Genomic DNA, 20,799 nt, shown 5'->3' on the forward strand with positions numbered 1-20,799 from the left:
GCTGGGCATTTTTAAAGATGCCTTGGCTGGGCATTGGTAAAGATGCCTTGCCTGGGCATTATTAAAGATGCCATTGCTGGGCATTTTTAAAGATGCCTTGGCTGGGCATTGGTAAAGATGCCTTGTCTGGGCATTGGTAAAGATGCCTTGGCTGGGCATTGGTAAAGATGCAATGACACATTTTTGTTTTTTTCATTTTAGCCCTTTGGATTCTTCTTTGCAATTCTTGTAGATTAGAATCTACAGCAGCTTCCAGACCCAGCAGAGCAGTGGGCATTTTTAAAGATACCTTGGCTGGGCATTTTTAAAGATGCCTTGGCTGGGCATTGGTAAAGATGCCTTGCCTGGGCATTATTAAAGATGCCATTGCTGGGCATTTTTAAAGATGCCTTGGCTGGGCATTGGTAAAGATGCCTTGCCTGGGCATTATTAAAGATGCCATTGCTGGGCATTTTTAAAGATGCCTTGGCTGGGCATTGGTAAAGATGCCTTGCCTGGGCATTATTAAAGATGCCATTGCTGGGCATTTTTAAAGATGCCTTGGCTGGGCATTGGTAAAGATGCCTTGCCTGGGCATTATTAAAGATGCCATTGCTGGGCATTTTTAAAGATGCCTTGGCTGGGCATTGGTAAAGATGCCTTGTCTGGGCATTGGTAAAGATGCCTTGGCTGGGCATTGGTAAAGATGCAATGACACATTTTTGTTTTTTTCATTTTAGCCCTTTGGATTCTTCTTTGCAATTCTTGTAGATTAGAATCTACAGCAGCTTCCAGACCCAGCAGAGCAGTGGGCATTTTTAAAGATACCTTGGCTGGGCATTTTTAAAGATGCCTTGGCTGGGCATTGGTAAAGATGCCTTGCCTGGGCATTATTAAAGATGCCATTGCTGGGCATTTTTAAAGATGCCTTGGCTGGGCATTGGTAAAGATGCCTTGCCTGGGCATTATTAAAGATGCCATTGCTGGGCATTTTTAAAGATGCCTTGGCTGGGCATTGGTAAAGATGCCTTGCCTGGGCATTATTAAAGATGCCATTGCTGGGCATTTTTAAAGATGCCTTGGCTGGGCATTGGTAAAGATGCCTTGCCTGGGCATTATTAAAGATGCCATTGCTGGGCATTTTTAAAGATGCCTTGGCTGGGCATTGGTAAAGATGCCTTGCCTGGGCATTATTAAAGATGCCATTGCTGGGCATTTTTAAAGATGCCTTGGCTGGGCATTGGTAAAGATGCCTTGCCTGGGCATTATTAAAGATGCCATTGCTGGGCATTTTTAAAGATGCCTTGGCTGGGCATTGGTAAAGATGCCTTGCCTGGGCATTATTAAAGATGCCATTGCTGGGCATTTTTAAAGATGCCTTGGCTGGGCATTGGTAAAGATGCCTTGCCTGGGCATTATTAAAGATGCCATTGCTGGGCATTTTTAAAGATGCCTTGGCTGGGCGTTGATAAAGATTTGGGATGCTTTTGCACAATTAATGTGATTTTTGCTGTTGTATGCATGCTGATAACTTGTCAAACCTTGGCTCATACTCCGTTAGTTTGAGAGCAACACATACAGCACTCAAATCATCTGTTAGTCTATTTCTGGCATCACATTTGATATAATTCAATGCTGAAAACAGCTGCTCACAAGCATAGGATGACCCAAACAAAGTAAGGAAAGCAATCCCAAGTGTTTTCATTGCCTTAAAATTATTTGGCAGAGAATTCCACACTTTAAGTATTTCATTTTCTGAACTAGCAACTGTGCTGTCTTTGGTCATCCCTTCACACTCCATCTTTTCAAGAGTGGCACGCAGGTCAGAGAATTTATTTTTCCAGATAGAGCTTTCTTGAAATTCCAGTAGCTCCATTTCCAAATTTTCTAAATCTAACCAGTGTAAGCAGGAAAGATCAAGTTCTTCAAATTTGGCTTTATCTGGAGAAGTAAGAAAACTCAGGGTTGTTTCCATCTTACGGAACTGTACAAATCTGTTGCCAAAATTCTCCTTTGCAACTACTATAATGCTAGAAAATTCTTTGTAGATTTCTTGATGGTTTGGATTGTCTGTAAATGTTGTAGAATTTTCCAAATGCATTTTTAGATTGGGAAAATATTTCAGCTGCCCACTTTCAAGGTCTCTTTCAAAAACCTGCAGTTTTCTCTCAAATGTTCTGATATCACAAAACATTCTTTCTGCCGTTTTCCCTAAACCTTGCAGTTTTTTGTTCAGGACATTAAAGTGTATTGTAAAATCAGTAAAAAACATGAGATTGGTGAGCCAGGTCATATCAGTGAGCTGTGGATATTCCTGCCCCTTGTCATTCATAAACAGCCTAATTTCATCCAAACAGGCTACAAATCTCTCCAAGACCCGTCCTCTGCTTAGCCATCGTACATTATTGTACATAAGTAAAGTATTATACTGTGCCTGTACCTCATCAAGAAGTGCTTGAAACTGTCGAAAATTAAGAGCACGAGCCATGATGTAATTCACCATTTTTGTGACATCCTTGAGGATATCGTCTAATATTTTGCTGCTTTCCTTGGCACAAAGAGCTTCTTGATGTATAATACAATGAAATTGAATGACTGGGTGCTTTGCTTCTTTGACAAAAAACTGTATGAAACCAGATGTTACCCCCACCATGGAAGGTGCCCCGTCACTAGTAACTGAAACCACTTTTTCTGGCCTTATGTCTTGTGAGACAAAAGCCTCCATCACAGCATTGTAGATATCTATCCCTTGTGTTCTTCCAGGCAAAGACAACAGTTTCATGAGCTCCTCTCTCATGGTGTCACCAACAGCATAACGCAAAATTACTGCTAGCCTTGCATGATTATTTATGTCTGTGCTTTCATCCAAGCACATGGAGTAACAGGCTGCCTTTTGTAAGTCAGTGGTGAGCTGCTGACTAACATCACTTGCCATACGCAGGACTCTATCTTTAACAGTATTTCTGCTAAGTGGCATTTCAGAGATTCGTTGCTTAATTTTGTCCTTGTTTGGAAATTCATGAAAAAGGGAATTACTCACAGCCAACATGGCCGTTTTGATAAAATCGCCATCAGAGAGGGGCTTTCCATGTTTTGCTATGCACAGTGAAATTTCAAAGCTGGCATTTGCCAGATAATTTGTTTTAGAAAGATAGTTGCAAAAACTACGATACTGGCAGTGATATCTCTTCAATTTCCCATCAAGAAACTCTTTTCTTTCAGCTACACCAAGTTCGGCAACACTTTTGTGGTTGGTATCAAAATGACGTTTGACACTAGATGTGCGAGATACCACACTTTCACTACACAGAACACATAACGCTTTCCCATTGCGTTCAATCACTCCAAATGACTGTGTCCAGGTCTCTTGGAATGATCTTCCACTATCTGTTTTTAATTTTGCTTTTTTTGATGTACTCATTTTTGGTTGTTCATGTCTACAAAAAACACAAAATGTATAAAATAAGGATGGATGAAGCACCCAATACAAATCTATCCCTACCTACCTATACCAAAAATATTATTGCAACATTTCACAAAAAAGGTAGAACAACTCACGGTTTTGTAGACAGATATACATCGTCCAATATCCTGTGAAACAAGAAGTCGCGCTGTGCCGCTGCTGACACCGCTATGCTGGGTCTGGAAGCTGCTGTAGATTCTGAATTGCAAAGAAGAATCCCAAAGAGAGGGCTGTAATGAAAAAAAAAATATGTTTTCATTGTTGTCCATAGGGACACAGGAAACTACCATAGCCCGGGGGCCAGATGTGACCCTTAGCAACTTACGTTTCTGTAATGTAGACAGATATAAGCTCAAATCGTCCAATGTCCTGTGAAACAACAAGGCGTGCTGTGCCGCTGCTGACACCGCTCTGCTGGGTCTGAAAGCTGCTGTACATTCTACAAGATTTGCAAAGTAGAATCCCGGAGAGAGGGCTGTAATGAAAAAAAAAATATGTTTTCATTGTTGTCCATAGGGACACAGGAAACTACCGTAGCCCGGGGGCCAGATGTGACCCTTAGCAACTTACTTTTTTTAATGTAGACAGATATAAGCTCAAATCGTCCAATGTCCTGTGAAACAAGAAGTCGCGCTGTGCCGCTGCTGACACCGCTCTGCTGGGTCTGGAAGCTGCTGTAGATTCTACAAGAATTGCAAAGAAGAATCCAAAGGGCTAAAATGAAAAAAAAAAAAAAGTGTGTCATTGTTGTCCATAGGCCAGGACACAGGCCCAATAACAGCAATGATGGGGGTTATATGTTTGCAAATGACACCTATGCCCAATAACAGCAAACATATTACCTCCCTCATTGCTGTTTTTGGGCCTAGGTGTCATTTGCAAACATATTACCCCCCTCATTGCTGTTATTGGGCCTAGGTGTCATTTGCAAACATATTACCCCCCTCATTTGCAATGAGGGGGGTAATATGTTTGCAAAGGACACCTAGACCCAATAACAGCAATGAGGGGGGTAATATGTTTGCAAATGACACCTAGGCCCAATAACAGCAAACATATTACCCCCCTCATTGCTGTTATTGGGCCTGGGTGTCATTTGCAAACATATTACCCCCCTCATTGCTTTTATTGGGCCTAGGTGTCATTTGCAAACATATTACCCCCCTCATTGCTTTTATTGGGCCTAGGTGTCCTTTGCAAACATATTACTCCCCTCATTGCTGTTATTGGGCCTGGGTGTCATTTGCAAACATATTACCCCCCTCATTGCTTTTATTGGGCCTAGGTGTCCTTTGCAAACATATTACCCCCCTCATTGCTGTTATTGGGCCTGGGTGTCATTTGCAAACATATTACCCCCCTCATTGCTTTTATTGGGCCTAGGTGTCCTTTGCAAACATATTACCCCCCTCATTGCAAATGACACCTATGCCCAATAACAGCAATGAGGGAGGTAATATGTTTGCAAATGACACCTATGCCCAATAACAGCAAACATATTACCTCCCTCATTGCTGTTTTTGGGCCTAGGTGTCATTTGCAAACATATTACCTCCCTCATTGCTGTTTTTGGGCCTAGGTGTCATTTGCAAACATATTACCTCCCTCATTGCTGTTATTGGGCATAGGTGTCATTTGCAATGAGGGGGGTAATATGTTTGCAAAGGACAACTAGACCCAATAACAGCAATGAGGGGGGTAATATGTTTGCAGAACAAAGTTTCCCAAGTCAGTCAGCAACTGTCAGAACACCCACCAGCGAGATTAGCTAAAGTAATTGTTCAGCAAAATTTTACATTTTAGATTGGGTGATGTTAGCAGGGCAACCCATAAAACGACCCAGGTATCCCATGTCTAAATAGTATTCGAGTAATAAGTATTCTTACCTTTGTCTGCAGCTGAATCAAACTGCGCAATGAAGAAGATGGCTTCACGAGTCTTGCAGCTCTTTCCCGCCGTGCGTCTTCTCCTCATGCTCCCAGTCACGCCCAGCAGCACGTCAGGCAGTGGATGATCTGAGAGCTCTCATTGGGTAGCAAGCTAACACGTGACCTCCGGGCGCTCATTCTAAGTTACGCCCACTCGGACACGTCACCGCTAGCACAGGGTAGTGTGGGAAATGTAGTTTCTAGTTGCGGTTGACGATTTAATTTTTTTTTCTTTGACATTTCTGCATTGTCACCGCGTGCCCACCAAAACAGCTTGCCGTGCCGGGAGCGGCACGCGTGCCACGCGTTCGCCATCACTGTATTAGGCAAACTAACCCTTTAATGTGACTTTAGGGGTCTGTTTGACCAGTGATGTCTCATCTGCCTTCCATTGAAGGTAATGAAGTACATATTGCGCTCCATTCGCTTTTTCCCCTCAACCGCAACAACCTGGGAAAGTGACAGCCGGACCTAGAAGTGATGTAATCCACATAGATTCCAGGTTCTTATTAGGTAAGGGAGATCAGTGAATTAACATTCAATCACTTTGCTCTATGTGGCGACACCCACCATGGGGGTCCTGGAACCACAAGTGGGGTGAAACATGTCAGGGGTGCACGTGGGGAGATAGGTGGTGTGAAAGTTATACAGCCAACAGTCGGCTTGTCAGTGCTTAAACCCATCTGCTGCTGCTATTATATATTAGTGGCAAATAAAGGGTTAAAGGAGGCGGTACTCTTTGTATATACACCTAATACACTGGTGTACCAGTATCTGTGACAACTCTGTATAAACTATACATAGATATAGGCCCAGATTCTCAAAGGGCTTACGACGGCGCAGTGCCATATACGCCGTCGTAAGTCCTAATCTGGGCCGTCGTATCTATGCGACTGATTCTTAGAATCAGTTACGCATAGATATCCATTAGATCTGACAGGCGTAAGGCACTTACACCATCGGATCTTAACTGCAATTTTTTTTTTTGCCCGCTAGGTGGCGTTTTCCGTAGTTTTTCCCGTCGAGTATGCAAATCAGCTAGATACGCGAATTCCCGAACGTACGCGCGGCCGACGCAGTAAATTTACGACGTTTACGTTAGGTTTTCCCGGCGTAAAGTTGCCCCTGCTATATGAGGGGCAACCAATGTTAAGTATGGCCGTCGTTCCCGCGTCGAAATTTATAAATTTACGTCGTTTGCGCAAGACGTCCGTGAATGGGGCTGGACGCCATTTACGTTCACGTCAAAACCAATGACGTCCTTGCGACGTCATTTGGAGCAATGCACCCTGGGATATTTTACGGACGGCACATGCGCAGTATGTTCGGTGCGGGAACGCGCTTCATTTAAATTCTACATGCCCCCTACCCGCCTAATTTGAATTAGGCGGGCTTACGCCGGGTGATTTACACTACGCCGCCGCAACTTTACACGCAAGTGCTTTGTGAATAAAGAACTTGCATAAAAAACTTGCGGCGGCGTAACGTAAATGAGATACGTTACCCCTGCCCAAATTTACTCCATTCTACGAGAACCTGGGCCATAGACTCCCTTGTCTAAATCACTGTCGCCATCACTACTCCTGTCAGTCTTGTAACAGAAGGAAGGCGCCCCTATCCCTTATACTTAGAAGTAAAATGAGACTTTGACCTGTTTTTCCCACAATGTCTGTTACCTACCTGTGTCACAAGGTAGAGAAATGTCCTCCTGTTCACTTTTCATAATCATCCCAACCTCCTCCGTGATTGGCTGATCACCCCCCACATACGTCTCTACTTCTTCTTCTTTAACCTCAGCTTTTATATTAATCCATTCTTCACCCTACACCAAAAATAATAGAAAACATCTATTAAAGTCAACTCAAGGCAGACATAAAGGACACAAATGACACGTCATTCAGTATGAACCCTCCATTGGAAGAACACAAGGAGAAAGAGGACCCCGCGATGTGTCTGGGCTTAAGACCCACAGAGGAAAGGAATGTATATTAAAAAATAAAAATGGGGGTGAAAAATGTAGGGCGCTAAAAGTAGCTAGAAATGGGGATTGGGGGGGGGGGGGGGGTAACAAAGGCTGCACACAGATGTCGAAGGAAAACAAGAGACTACACAGAAGAACGTCATCTCATGGCTTAGAATACATATTTAGGTCTAGATGCCCAGCCCCACCTACCTGATGATGGTGAGGGATGGTGTGATCCTCCTGGATGGAATCCCAGGAACACAGAGGAGGGGGAAATCCCTCACCCTAAACCCCAAAGATGAAAGAACAATATATAAATAGAGCAAGAGATTTAATAGAAAAATATCATCTCATAGCTTAGAATACTTTTATGTTGTAATTGCTCAGTCCCACCTACCTGATGATGGTGGGGGATGGTGTGATCCTCCTGTGTGGAATCCTGGGAATACAGAGGACCACCCTCTACCATAGACTGCTGATCCCCGGACTTCTCTTCTTTTTCTACTTTAACCTCAACTTTGATGTCTTTTAGTTCTTCATCCTAAACCCCAAATATGATAAAACGGATTTATAAAAGGAAACAAGAGATGAAATAAAAGAATGTTATTTTGAAGCATAGAATTCTACAATGTATTTGAGTTATAATTGCTCAGTCCCACCTACCTGATGATGGTGGGGGATGGTGTGATCTTCCTGTGTGGAATCCCGGGAATACAGAGGACGGGCACATCTCTCTGGTGGGTTCCCATTACTGGATCCATCTGTAGGAAACACAGCGTGCAGATTTAGAGGAGTGAGACAGCCTCAGTGTGTATTCCTACCTTGTTTTCTAGCACCTGAGGAGCCGCAGCAACATACAGTAGGATGAGGCTCAGTGACTGCAGAGGTGGATGGCGATTGGGCGAGATGTGGCAAGGGAAGGGTACAGAAGTGTACTAGGAGGTATAGAACTGTGTTGAGGGGTAAACAAGTGAGATGGGGGTGCAAGTGTCCTGTATGACCATGTATACAGGGGATAGAAGTGTGCCGGGGGTGCAAAATTGTGCAGAAATATGCTCTTGGGAACATAGATGTGTGTGGGGGTTACAGAGATGTGCTGTGTGGGGATTACAGAGGCGTGCTGTGTGGGGGTTACAGAGGTGTGCTGTGTGGGGGTTACAGAGGCGTGCTGTGTGGGGGTAACAGAGGTGTGCTGTGTGGGGGTTACAGAGGTGTGCTGTGTGGGGGTTACAGAGGTGTGCTGTGTGGGGGTTATAGAGGTGTGCTGTGTGGGCGTTACAATAAAGTCTCCTCTTACCCAGTGATGTGAGGGGCGACTGATTCTCCATCATGACGTCCTTGTGTCCTTCTAAATAAATTAATATTATTACTTCCTCTACTGCCAGTTCCAACAATGTTTTCTTTTTACTTCCTCACAACTCAACCAGAACGTTCTTTTTAGATCCCTACATCACTTCCTGTTACATCACTTCCTGTGCAGCTATAACATCCTGTCTGCAGCTGACATCACTTCCTCTCCAACTGTGGTATCACTTCCTGTGTCTGTACAATCACACTCTTCCTGTCTCCGTGTTCCACTCCATATAATAGGAAAAGATCTCCATGGGCCGGTGTATTGTCACAGTTTGCTGCCTATCCTAGAATGCTCCGGAAGTCACGTGGCGGCCAACTGCGCATGCGCGATGCGTTCCAAACGCAAATGCGATGCGTTCCAATGCATTCACGTGCACACCAGTGAAACCTCGGTCGGCATCCAGGCTCTTTCTTTAACATCCCCGTGGATTGGAGGATGTTAAAAAAAGAGTCAGGAGGCAGAGCGAGCGGAGCGAGCCGTCCGAGCGAAGCGAGTGTGTACTGTCGAAAATCCATTGGAATGCATCGCACTTGCGTTTGGAACGCATCGAGCATGCGCAGTTGGCCGCCACGTGACTTACGCAGCATTCTAGGATAGGCAGCAAACTTGACACTACACCGGATTCAGAAAGAGATACGACGGCGTATCTCCTGATACGCCGTCGTATCTCTGAGTTCCGACGATCGTATCTATGCGCCTGATTCATAGAATCAGGTTACGCATAGATATCCCTAAGATCCGACAGGTGTAAGTGTCTTACAACGTCGGATCTTAGGCTGCAATTCCAGGCCGGCCGCTAGGTGGCGCTTCCGTATTATTACACGAGGAATATGCAAATGAGGAGTTACGCCGATTCAGAAACGAACGACCGCCCGGCGCTTTTTTTTTATGTAGTTTGCGTTCGGCTTTTTCCGGCGTATAGTTACCCCTGCTATATGAGGGGTAGCTAATGTTAAGTATGGCCGTCGTTCCGAGTTTTGAATTTTTTACGTTGTTTGCGTAAGTCGTTCGCGAATACGGATGGACGTAATTTACGTTCACGTCGAAAGCAATGACATTTTGCGGTGGATTTTCGAGCATGCGCACTGGGATGTTTTCAAAAACGGCGCATGCGCGTTAAAAAAAAAACGTCAAATACGCGGGGTCAAGCATAATTTTAATAAAACACGCCCCCTACATCCCCATTTGAATTACGCAGCCTTACACCGTGTAACGGAATTACCCGGGACATCCAGAGACTTTGTGAGGATGGGGGATACTCCTGTGTCAGCGTCACTGATAACTCTTGGGTCTGAGTCCACCCTGTGCCTTTTGGGCATGGGGTGGCAAGGGAATCATAATTCATGTATTACATGAGATAGGACATCAATAATAATTCATATTGCAGGATCTTGAGAGATTGCAAGATGTGGGCCCAACCAGTCAATAGTGACTCATTTCTAGTGACATGCTAATTGCATCAGGGCTTGGAAGACATTCCATTGTCCTTGTGTAAAGGTGTTGTAACGGACAGGTGTTAATCCCAGGTCTGCTCCCAGAACTCTAATTATGCATACTAAATACTGCTTACGTGTGATAACACTGTCTAGAGCCTATTAAAGCTCAGAGGTGTCAAGCTGTGTGCGGAGACGGAGTGGGTGAAGGTGTTTTGTTGTTATGCTGTTGATTAAGGAATGTTTAGTAATTAGCCTTAGTGTATGATTAGGGGGGTGGAGATCTCATTGTTGCTTTAATGCCTGGTACTGTATAAAAAGCTGAGAAGAAACCATTAAAGGATCATTACATTTGGAACAAGTACAGAGCTTCGTGTCTCGTCTTGATTCTGGGAAATTGATATGGATCGGGTCCTGTGGGTTGGAGTGTCGATAAGCTGTCTTGGATGGGATGGAAGGTCGTAAACGGTGGTGACCGTTACAGTGGTGGCAGCAGTGGGATAATTCCATCCCTTAAAGGACGGCTACAAGGACACAGGACGATGGAGACGCTGTATGAACGGCTGAAGCTCTCTTCCCTCAAGGACATACAGTGGACTGGCACAGTATGGACCTAATCCTCCACCGGAGATCATAGACCGGGTTATAGCGGCTGTGGATGCCACTTGGCTAGAGCAAAGAGGTGCTGCAGCAGCAAAAGTCACAGCAGCACCAACTGAAGAGAGGGGAGAGGTACAGAGACCAGTCACCATGGAAGTGGAGTTCCAGGGAGCCAGGGCAATTGGCCCCTCTCCCCAGCAACAAGCTGTGGTGGTAAAGCATTTACCCCCAGCTGAATCCCTGGCAGCAGGGCAGGATGCGACTGGCTGCGGCACACAACTGCAGCTTGAGCTGACATTGGGGGATGGGACTGTGGTCTCCCCTCAAAGCGACCCAGCAGAAGGGCTGGCAACGGAGCAGAGTGCCACAAGTCTCTGCTCTCACCTAGCAGGAGAGGGAGTTCCTGGGGCAGTGGATGGGACTGTGGTCTCCACTCAAAGCGACCCAGCAGAAGAGCTGGCAACGGAGTAGAGTGCCACAAGCCTCTGCTCTCACCTAGCAGGAGAGGGAGTTCCTGGACCAGTGGATGGGACTTCAGTCTCTACTGGTATACCCCAGGGATGGGAGCCAGTTGGCCCAGATCCCCAACCACATGATGGACTGAGCCCAGTCACCCTGTCTTCTCTCCAGCGGCTGAAAGGACTCCAGGGAGAAGGGCCAGTCCAGGCCTCTCCCCAGCGGCAGGCAGGTTCTCTGAGAGAGACAGAGGTTGGCGGGGTGAGTAAGGCTCTGTTTGGAGCAATTTATTTGGGGTACGGTATGGATACCAGCATTGGAGGACTGGATCTACTGACTGACTTCGGAGTCAACCCGTTCGGGGTCTCCTCCTGTGTCAGTCTCCCACCAAAAGGGGAGAGATGTAACGGAATGACCCAGGACATCCAGAGACTTTGTGAGGATGGGGGATACTCCTGTGTCAGCGTCACTGATAACTCTTGGGTCTGAGTCCACCCTGTGCCTTTTGGGCATGGGGTGGCAAGGGAATCATAATTCATGTATTACATGAGATAGGACATGTTGTAACGGACAGGTGTTAATCCCAGGTCTGCTCCCAGAACTCTAATTATGCATACTAAATACTGCTTACGTGTGATGACACTGTCTAGAGCCTATTAAAGCTCAGAGGTGTCAAGCTGTGTGCGGAGACGGAGTGGGTGAAGGTGTTTTGTTGTTATGCTGTTGATTAAGGAATGTTTAGTAATTAGCCTTAGTGTATGATTAGGGGGGTGGAGATCTCATTGTTGCTTTAATGCCTGGTACTGTATAAAAAGCTGAGAAGAAACCATTAAAGGATCATTACATTTGGAACAAGTACAGAGCTTCGTGTCTCGTCTTGATTCTGGGAAATTGATATGGATCGGGTCCTGTGGGTTGGAGTGTCGATAAGCTGTCTTGGATGGGATGGAAGGTCGTAAATGGTGGTGACCGTTACACACCGCAACACATATGTTACGCCACCCTAACTAGGGGCGCAAGTTCTTTCTGAATAAAGAACTTGCGCCCAAAGTTAGAGCGGCGTAACATATCGGAGATACGTTACGCCGGCCGGACAGATACGCGGAGGTATCTGAATCCGGCCCCATCTCTATATTTATTATGTGTCTGTTCTACAGTCCAGTAACTCCAGATTCATAGTTGGATAAATAGCTCAATATTCACAATGTATCTGGTTTATAATTCATAGGCTGTGGATGGACAGTTAGATAAATGGTTCTATATTTAGCATGTATCTGGTTTATAATTCAGAGGCTCAGGATGGACAGTTTTTTTTCTGGTCTATAACCCACTTCATGCCTAAGCCTTTTCTGACATTTGTTGCTTACAAGTTAAAATTTTTATTTTTAGCTGGAAAATTACTTATAACCCCCCCCCCCCCCCCAAAAAAAAAATATATATATATATATATATATATATATATATATATATATATATATATATATAAAAATCAAGGGGGATTGCTGCACAATAATTATTTTTAATGAAAGTTTGTCAAAAAGACCTAAAAAAACACATCAATAAGATAAGGCAGTCACGGTACACCTTATCATATTGATGTCTTTTTTGACAAACTTTCATTAAAAATAATTATTTACAGCAATCCCCTTTGATTTTTTTTCTATATTTAAGCCTGTGGGAAGGCTTGATTGCTTTGGCACATACAGCTGTGACTGATGTGCACCTCCCCCTCTGAATTTTTTCAATATATATGTAGCGCCCTGCTCCTGTTGATCAGGCGCTGCTTTAAATTTAGTGGGGTCTGAGCTGTTATTTTGACAAAAGTGATTAAGGGCAATTTAGCCTGTTTCAGCCGTGACTGTGCTGGGAGTATTTTACCACTGTTCGCCTGGGGGTGTCATTATCACCCCAGGCCAAGGGTGGCAGCAGCAAGGTCAAGGTGTATTGGGTATCCCCCTCAGCAGCGAATCAGTGGAAGTGGTTTCTCGCTGTGCATGCTGGGGAGGGGTACTTAAGGGACAGACGCCATTAGTGCATCGGTCTGTCGTCCCACACGCCTCGTGGCCTGCCTGGCCTGAGGTGCGTGTCCTGAATCCTGGTACCGGGACCACATTGGCTGTGACTTTGTTTGTGGGCCCAGTAGTCTGGCTGGGGCCTGCCTTGCAAAGGTGATCCTGTGCTGTCTGTCCTGCGGAAGGAAGCCAGGGGAGGACCTATCCTGGAGAGGGCCATGCAAGAGGCTGGTACATTGGGAGAAGGCCTGGAAACTTAAAGCGGGAGTTCAACCAATTCCTTTTTTTTTTTCCCTTAGCTTCCTGCTCGTTCGGTCTAGGGGAATCGGCTATTTGTATTAAAATATGACCTGTACTTACCCGTTTTCGAGATGCATCTTCTTCCGTCGCTTCCGGGTATGGGTCTTCGGGAGCGGGCGTTCCTTCTTGATTGACAGTCTTCCGAGAGGCTTCCGACGGTCGCATCCATCGCGTCACTCGTAGCCGAAAGAAGCCGAACGTCGGTGCGGCTCTATACTGCGCACCGACGTTCGGCTTCTTTCGGAAAATCGTGACGCGATGGATGCGACCATCGGAAGCCTCTCGGAAGACTGTCAATCAAGAAGGAACGCCCATTCCCGCAGCCCATACCCGGAAGTGGCGGAAGAAGATGCATCTCGAAAACGGGTAAGTACGGATCATATTTTAATACAAATAGCCGATTCCCCTAGACAAAACGAGCATAAAGTGAAGGGGAAAATGTGTAAGGTATGGGTGAACCTCCGCTTTAATCGAAGGATGCACCGCGCACCGAGAGGCTTGACAGTGTCGCCTGTCGGGTCTAAAAGTTCTACCAAAGCTAAGCTGGAGAGATCCGGTGCTGAATCCTGTGGCAGAGGATTCCGGACTAAAGTGTCTCCTCATAAAGGAAGGTCTGTGGCAGAGACTGTACTTTACTTTGTGCGCCATTCCGACTGCTAGGCCAGTGAGAGGGACCTATCCGGGTGAGCAATACCCACTCTGGCTAGAGTGGTGACGAGAACTGTTTGTGTGTTGAGTGTTTCCCTATTTGTGACTATGTACCTGAACCTATCTACCTTTCCACCCCTTATCCTTCTTTTCTACTGAAGTTCTGCAAAATAAACCCAAGAAAAAAAAAAGTGCAATGTGTGCGGACATTGAAATTCTTCTGTCTCTCTTTTCACCCTGGACAACGAGAATAGAGGTAACGTGCCACCCAAAATTAACCAGCAGCTCCTGCGGGGGTAGTGCTACACATATATATATATTTAGCAGAGACCCTCGAGTTGGGATGAGTCCAATGTTCGAGCGGAACGCAAGTATATATGTATTGTAGCATGGCAGTACCCTGCCAGGATCCAGGTCTAATAAACAGCCAGTTCACTAATGAGTCAGCTCTGTTCTGGGCTTGAAGTAATCACCAGACCAAGGCTCCAGGCTCCCAGTTGGAGACGACTCTACAAACAGAAGGTCTGGGCATGGGAGTCAGTAGGACTTCACCTAGGAGAGAGAGATAAGAGCCAGTGTAGCACGCGGTTACATGCTGTACGCACGGAGGTGCTGAGCGTCCGATCTGTGGGAGACAGTCCAAGGCCCTAAAGCACAAGGCCTGAGCTGGAGAGCTGCGTTTACAATCCAGGAGGACTGAAATACTGAATACCCCTGCGAGGGAATCTTCTGTTTGTTTTGAACTTTCTTTTAAATAAAAGTGGGCAAAACAAGCCCTGAAATGGAAAAGCAAGTGGTGGTGTCCTTAAAGTGCTACACTTGGACCCCTGATAGCATATATAAGCACCTACATTTAGTGTAGACTAGATATTCAGTGTAGAGTCTATATTCAGTCAGAGCAATCAGTGTAGTATATATAACACAGTGTATTGAAGTGGTTAAGGGGAACCACTCTCCAATTTTTTTTAAATGTCATGGGGGTCCCCCCCAAAACCCATACCAGGCCCTTCTGGTATGGATTTATAAGGGGAACCCTGCGACAAAATGTCAATAAAAAATTACGTGGGGGTCCCCCCAAAATCCATACCCTTATCCGAGCAAGCAGCCTGGAAGGCCAGAAAAGGGGGGAGTTGACGAGCGAGCGCACCTGCTCCTGAACCATACTAGGCTGTTTGCCCTCAACATTGGGAGGGAAAGCAGTGCAGTGGACCATGCAAAAGATGACAGCCACAGATAATGTTGAAGCTTCTATGGCAATGTCTGAGTGGATTGCAACAAGGGTGTCAGAAACCATGAATCAGACTGAGACAGAAAATGCAGTTAAATAATATCACACCTTTAATGTAATAGAAACAAAAATAGTACAGATCAGGAACATAGTCAAAACATAAACCAGGGTTCGGAAGCCAAAACCGGTAATCAGGAAGCCAGAGATCAGCGTAGTCGGAAGCCAAAGATCAGGATCAGGAACCAGAAGGGACGTCAGCCGAGCAAAGTCTTTAACTGGAAATCAGCAGAGACACTCAGGATATGTTCAATAAGGCGAAGGCACATGAAAGACATGAACAAGGCAGTATAAATAGCCAGAAGGGGCTGGCTGTAGGCTGGACTGATGAGGCAGGTAATGGTAACCAGGTAAGCCACTGTGGAAACAATGAGTGGCTGGTAATTAACCGACAGCTGAGCAGCCTTGAGCACTGAGAAGAGAGCTTCTAGAAGCCCAGCCCTGACAAAGGGAAGGTCTGCCTGAGAAAGAATGGGTGGATGTACTGGCCCCTTTCCTGACTGCAGATCCGCAACTGGGGAATTGTGATTTGGTCTCAGAGTCAGCATAGGACTATACATTACTAAAGGCAGAAATACTAGCCAGACTGGGAGTGTCTGTTGCTTTGAGGGCGAGCCGAGTTCATGGCTGGCGCTTCGACAGGGCTAAGCCTCAACCCGATAGAACACCTTTGGGATGAATTAGAGTGGAGATTGCGAGCCAGGCCTTCTCGTCCAACATCAGTGCCTGACCTTACAAATACACTTCTGGAAGAATGGTCAAACATTCCCATAGACGCCCTCCTAAACCTTGTGGACAGCCTTCCCAGAAGAGTTGAAGCTGTTATAGCTGCAAAGGGCGGGGCCAACTCAATATTGAACAGACGTCCACCAGCCTCTCTGACCAGCTGCTTAATAAACAAGTTCCCGCCCTCTACTATTAACCCGCTCCTAAACCTGCACCAGGCTGACTCGTCTACAACAGAGCTCTTCATACTATGACCCTCCAGATGTTCAGGAACTACAATTCCCACCATGCCTAGTCATGTCTGTGAATGTCAGAGTATTACAATGCCTCATGGGACTTGTAGTTCTGCAACAGCTGGAGGGCCGAAGTCTGGAGATCCCTGATCTACAACATCAATAAGGAAGCTCACTCATATCAATTCTCTGGTGTTGCAAAAGGTTTCCTTTTCTAGTGAAAGATTTCCCGCACTCTGAACATGATTATGGGCGCTAAACTGTATGAATTCTCTGATGTGTAACAAGATGTCCTTTTTCAACAAAAGATTTCCCGCACTCTGAACATGAATAAGGACGCTCACCAGTGTGAATTCTTTGATGTTTAACAAGGTTTCCTTTTTCAACAAAAGATTTCCCGCACTCTGAACATGAATAAGGACGCTCACCAGTGTGAATTCTTTGATGTCCAACAAGGATTACTTTCCTATTGAAAGATTTCCCACACTCTGAACATGAATAAGGACGTTCACCTGTGTGAATTCTTTGATGTTTAACAAGGTTTTTTTTTTCACGGAAAGATTTCCCGCATTCTGAACATGAATAAGGACGCTCACCTGTGTGAATTCTCTGGTGTCTAACAAAGGTTCCTTGATGAGTAAAAGATTTCCCGCACACTGAACATGAATAAAAACATTCACCTGTGTGAACGCTCTGATGCCGAATAAGATTTCCTTTCTGAGAGAAAGATTTCCCGCACTCTGAACATGGGAATAGATGGTCACCTCGGTGTTCTCCTTCATGGGGTGAGGAAGATTCCTCGGGATTAGAAGGATCTGTTGATCTATCTGCAGTGTGAGATCTTACATGGATATTTACAATCATAGTATGTGATTGATGAGAAGATTCCCCCTGATCAGAGGGATCCATTGATGTCTCCGGACAGGAAGGTCTGTGATGTATATTTTGTGTATTTGGATTTCCTCCTGGAGGATCCTGTGTGATGACATTATCTTCTGACTTACAATCAGCAGATAATAGAAGATGTCTCTCCGAGGAATTCCTCACATCACATCCATCTGTTGGAAAGAAGGAAAAAAATTATAAAAAATCTCAGTAGATGACAAATAACTGGAGTTTTAACCCCCCCCCCCCCCCCCCCCGTCGGTGGAATAAGTGGAAATGCCGATCTCACAGCTGGGCTCCTGTTCTCCCTCCAAAATCAATCAGAAAAGTCTTCACACCGAGTCCATAAATGATCTGCTAATTCTAGAATAATAAATAGTTATGACTGAGGCTTCATTATCCAAAACGCGTTTGGGGATTGTTACTACATCGGATTGGCTGGATTTTATATCCCTGCCCAGTAACTGTGCAGGGACATGGAGCTCTGTGTGTAAACACACAGATCCACGTCCTGTCAGGGAGTGACCGATCTGTGTCCCTTGTACATAGGGACACAGATCGGTCACCTCCCCCAGTCAGTCCCCTTCCCCCACAGTTAGAACGCTATGCAGGGTACACATTTAACCTCTTCCTCACCCCCTATTGTTAACCCCTTCAATGCCAGTCACATTTATACAGTAATTAGTGCATATTTATAGCACTGATCGCAGTATAAATGTGAATAGTGCCAAATATGTGTCAAAAGTGTCCGATGTGTTGCCGCCATTACTAGTAAAAAAAAAATTAAAAAATAATTCTGCCCCTATTTTGTAGGCGCTATAACTTTTGCGCAAACCAGTCGCTTATTGCGATTTTTTTACCAACAATATGTAGAAGAATACGTATCGGCCTAAACTGAGAAAAAAATATTTTTTTTTAAAAAAAATATTGGGCTATTTATTATAGCAACAAGTAAAACAAATTGATTTTTTTTTTCAAAATTGTCGCTATTTTTGTTTATAGCGCAAAAAATTTAAAACGGCAGAGGTAATCAAATACCACCAAAAGAAAGCTCTACTTGTGGGGAAAAAAAGGACGTCAATTTTGTTTGGGAGCCACGTCGCACGACCGCGCAATTGTCAGTTAAAGCGACGCAGTGCCGGAAGCTGACATTTCACCTGGGCAGGAAGGGGGTATATGTGCCCAGTAAGCAAGTGGTTAATGCAATGGTTCTCAACCTCAGTCCTCAAGTACCTCCAATGGGCCATGTTTTGGAAACTTCCCTTAGATAAAATATCTCTTATCAATACCATGTCATTGATATTGATTTAAAACAGCTGTGCAAAGTCAAGGAAAACCTGAAAACATGTCCTGTTGGGGGTACTTGAGGACTGAGGTTGAGAACCACACATACAACATACAGGGATATACAATGTAATACTGACATAAAATCACACACATAGGTTGGACTTTTTTCAACCTCGCCTACTATGTAACTATGTAATCATTGCTTTAGTGAATAAAGTTATATTTACCGTTCTGTTCAGGTTCCATAGAAGTACATATGAGGGATATACAGAATCACAATTGTATTTCCTCTCTCTCTCTAATAACAATGTACCGGATTTGGCTGTGCGGTGTTGTTCATAACTTTTTATAGCTTAGTTGCTTCCCAGTAAATGGCATGAAAAGTCCAGTCCTTGGAACCAGTGCTGGGACAAGGTCTTCCAGTGCCCAGGGCAAAGATGCCAAACTGCACCCACTCCTCATTCATGATGTACAAGTTTAGGGGATCCTACACCGATCAGTCACTCCCTTGTCTAAATCACCGTCACTATAACTACTCCTGTCAGCCTTGTAACAGAAGGAAGGCGCCATCATCCCTACAGTAAACCATTGTGCCCAGGGCAGCCACACCTCCTGCCCACCCCTTGTCCCGGCCCTGCTTGGAACCCATCCAGGGGTCCCGCTAAGGGGAATCTCCACCACACAGTTCAGTTCTTTACAGCGTCCTCACTGATCACCTCCCATACAGGAACAGACCACGAGGTCCGATCCGGTTCAGAATCAGGAAGTGACACATGCAGGGGAAGGAACATCACAGCACCAAGTGGTATCTCTTACCACACCACACATTAACCCTTTAGTAGGCAAACACATATTTAACCTTTTAGAACCTGCTTATAGGATGAAGTGAAGATCTGATAATTATCTAACATGTTTCTTACCCTACAATCCTTATACTTAGAAGTAAAATGAGACTTTGACCTGTTTTTTCCACAATGTCTGTTACCTACCTGTGTCACAAGGTAGAGAAATGTCCTCCTGTTCACTTTTCATAATCATCCCAACCTCCTTCGTGATTGGCTGATCACCCCCCACATACGTCTCTACTTCTTCTTCTTTAACCTCAGCTTTTATATTAATCCGTTCTTCACCCTACACCAAAAATAATAGAAAACATCTATTAAAGTCACCTCAAGGCAGACATAAAGGACACAAATGACACGTCATTCAGTGTGTACCCTCCGTTGGAAGAGAACCCCGCGATGTTTCTGGGCTTAAGACCCACAGAGGAAAGGAATGTATATTAAGAAATAAAAATGGGAGTGAAAAATGTAGAGCGCTCAAAGGAGCTAGAAATAGGGATGGGGGGTAACAAAGGCTGCAATTCCGATGTCGAAGGAAAACAAAAGACTACACAGAAGAACGTAATCTCATGGCTTAGAATTTATATTTAGGTCTAGATGCCCAGCCCCACCTACCTGACGATGGTGAGGGATGGAGTGATCCTCCTGTGTGGAATCCCGGGAATACAGAGGATCACTCTCTACCATAGACTGCTGATCCCCGGACTTCTCTTCTTTTTCTACTTTAACTTCAACTTTGATGTCTTTCAGTTTTTCACCCTAAACCCCAAATATGATAAAATGGATTCATAAAAGGAAACAAAAGAAGAAATAGAAGGTTATTTCGAAGCGTAGAATTCTACAATGTATTTGAGTTCTAATTGCTCAGTCCCACCTACCTGATGATGGTGAAGGATGGTGTGACCCTCCTGTGTGGAATCCCGGGAATACAGAGGACGGTGACATCTCTCTAGTGGGTTCCCATTACTGGATCCATCTGTAGGAAACACAGCGTGCAGATTTAGAGGAGTGCGACAGGGGCGGAACATCTTTCCTGGGCGGATGACGATCTGTGTGGGATCCGGCCACCCTCAGTGTGTATTCCTGCCTTGTTTGCCGGTGACTTGTCCTCAATGTTCCCCTATGGGGGAAGTTCCTCCACTGACTGCGCAGGCGCAAACTTCCCGACGGAAATCCCTGAACCTCGCCCGGCATCCAGGCTCATTCTTTAACATCCCCGTGGATTGGAGGATGTTAAAAAAAGAGCCAGGAGGCCGAGCGAGCGAAGCGAGCCGTCCGAGCGCAGCGAGGACGTGAGGCCGACTGGCCACTTTCCTCTAAGTCCACGTCGCCCTGGATGCCGGCCGCCGTTCGGGGATTTCCGTCAGCAAGTTTGCACCTGCGCAGTGCTTGAAGGAACTTTCCC

At 45.3% G+C, this 20,799-nt stretch overlaps 2 protein-coding genes across 2 annotated transcripts in view; one reads left to right on the forward strand and one right to left on the reverse strand.

Moving 5' to 3' along the window:
* The window catches only part of LOC120910546 (zinc finger protein 850-like), a 1,103,195-nt gene that overhangs the window by 600,960 nt on the left and 481,436 nt on the right, over nt 1-20,799 (forward strand).
* The window catches only part of LOC120909800, a 53,737-nt gene that overhangs the window by 4,463 nt on the left and 28,475 nt on the right, over nt 1-20,799 (reverse strand). Inside the window, 10 exon segments of the mRNA XM_040321530.1 lie at nt 7,051-7,192; nt 7,544-7,618; nt 7,997-8,014; nt 15,284-15,396; nt 15,502-15,639; nt 16,725-16,868; nt 16,977-17,438; nt 19,542-19,683; nt 20,010-20,153; nt 20,273-20,370. Of these exon segments, the coding sequence (XP_040177464.1) occupies nt 7,051-7,192; nt 7,544-7,618; nt 7,997-8,014; nt 15,284-15,396; nt 15,502-15,639; nt 16,725-16,868; nt 16,977-17,438; nt 19,542-19,683; nt 20,010-20,153; nt 20,273-20,370 (1,476 nt within the window).

This window comes from Rana temporaria, chromosome 8, assembly GCF_905171775.1.
Source record: "Rana temporaria chromosome 8, aRanTem1.1, whole genome shotgun sequence".
NCBI classification, from domain to species: Eukaryota; Metazoa; Chordata; class Amphibia; order Anura; family Ranidae; genus Rana; species Rana temporaria.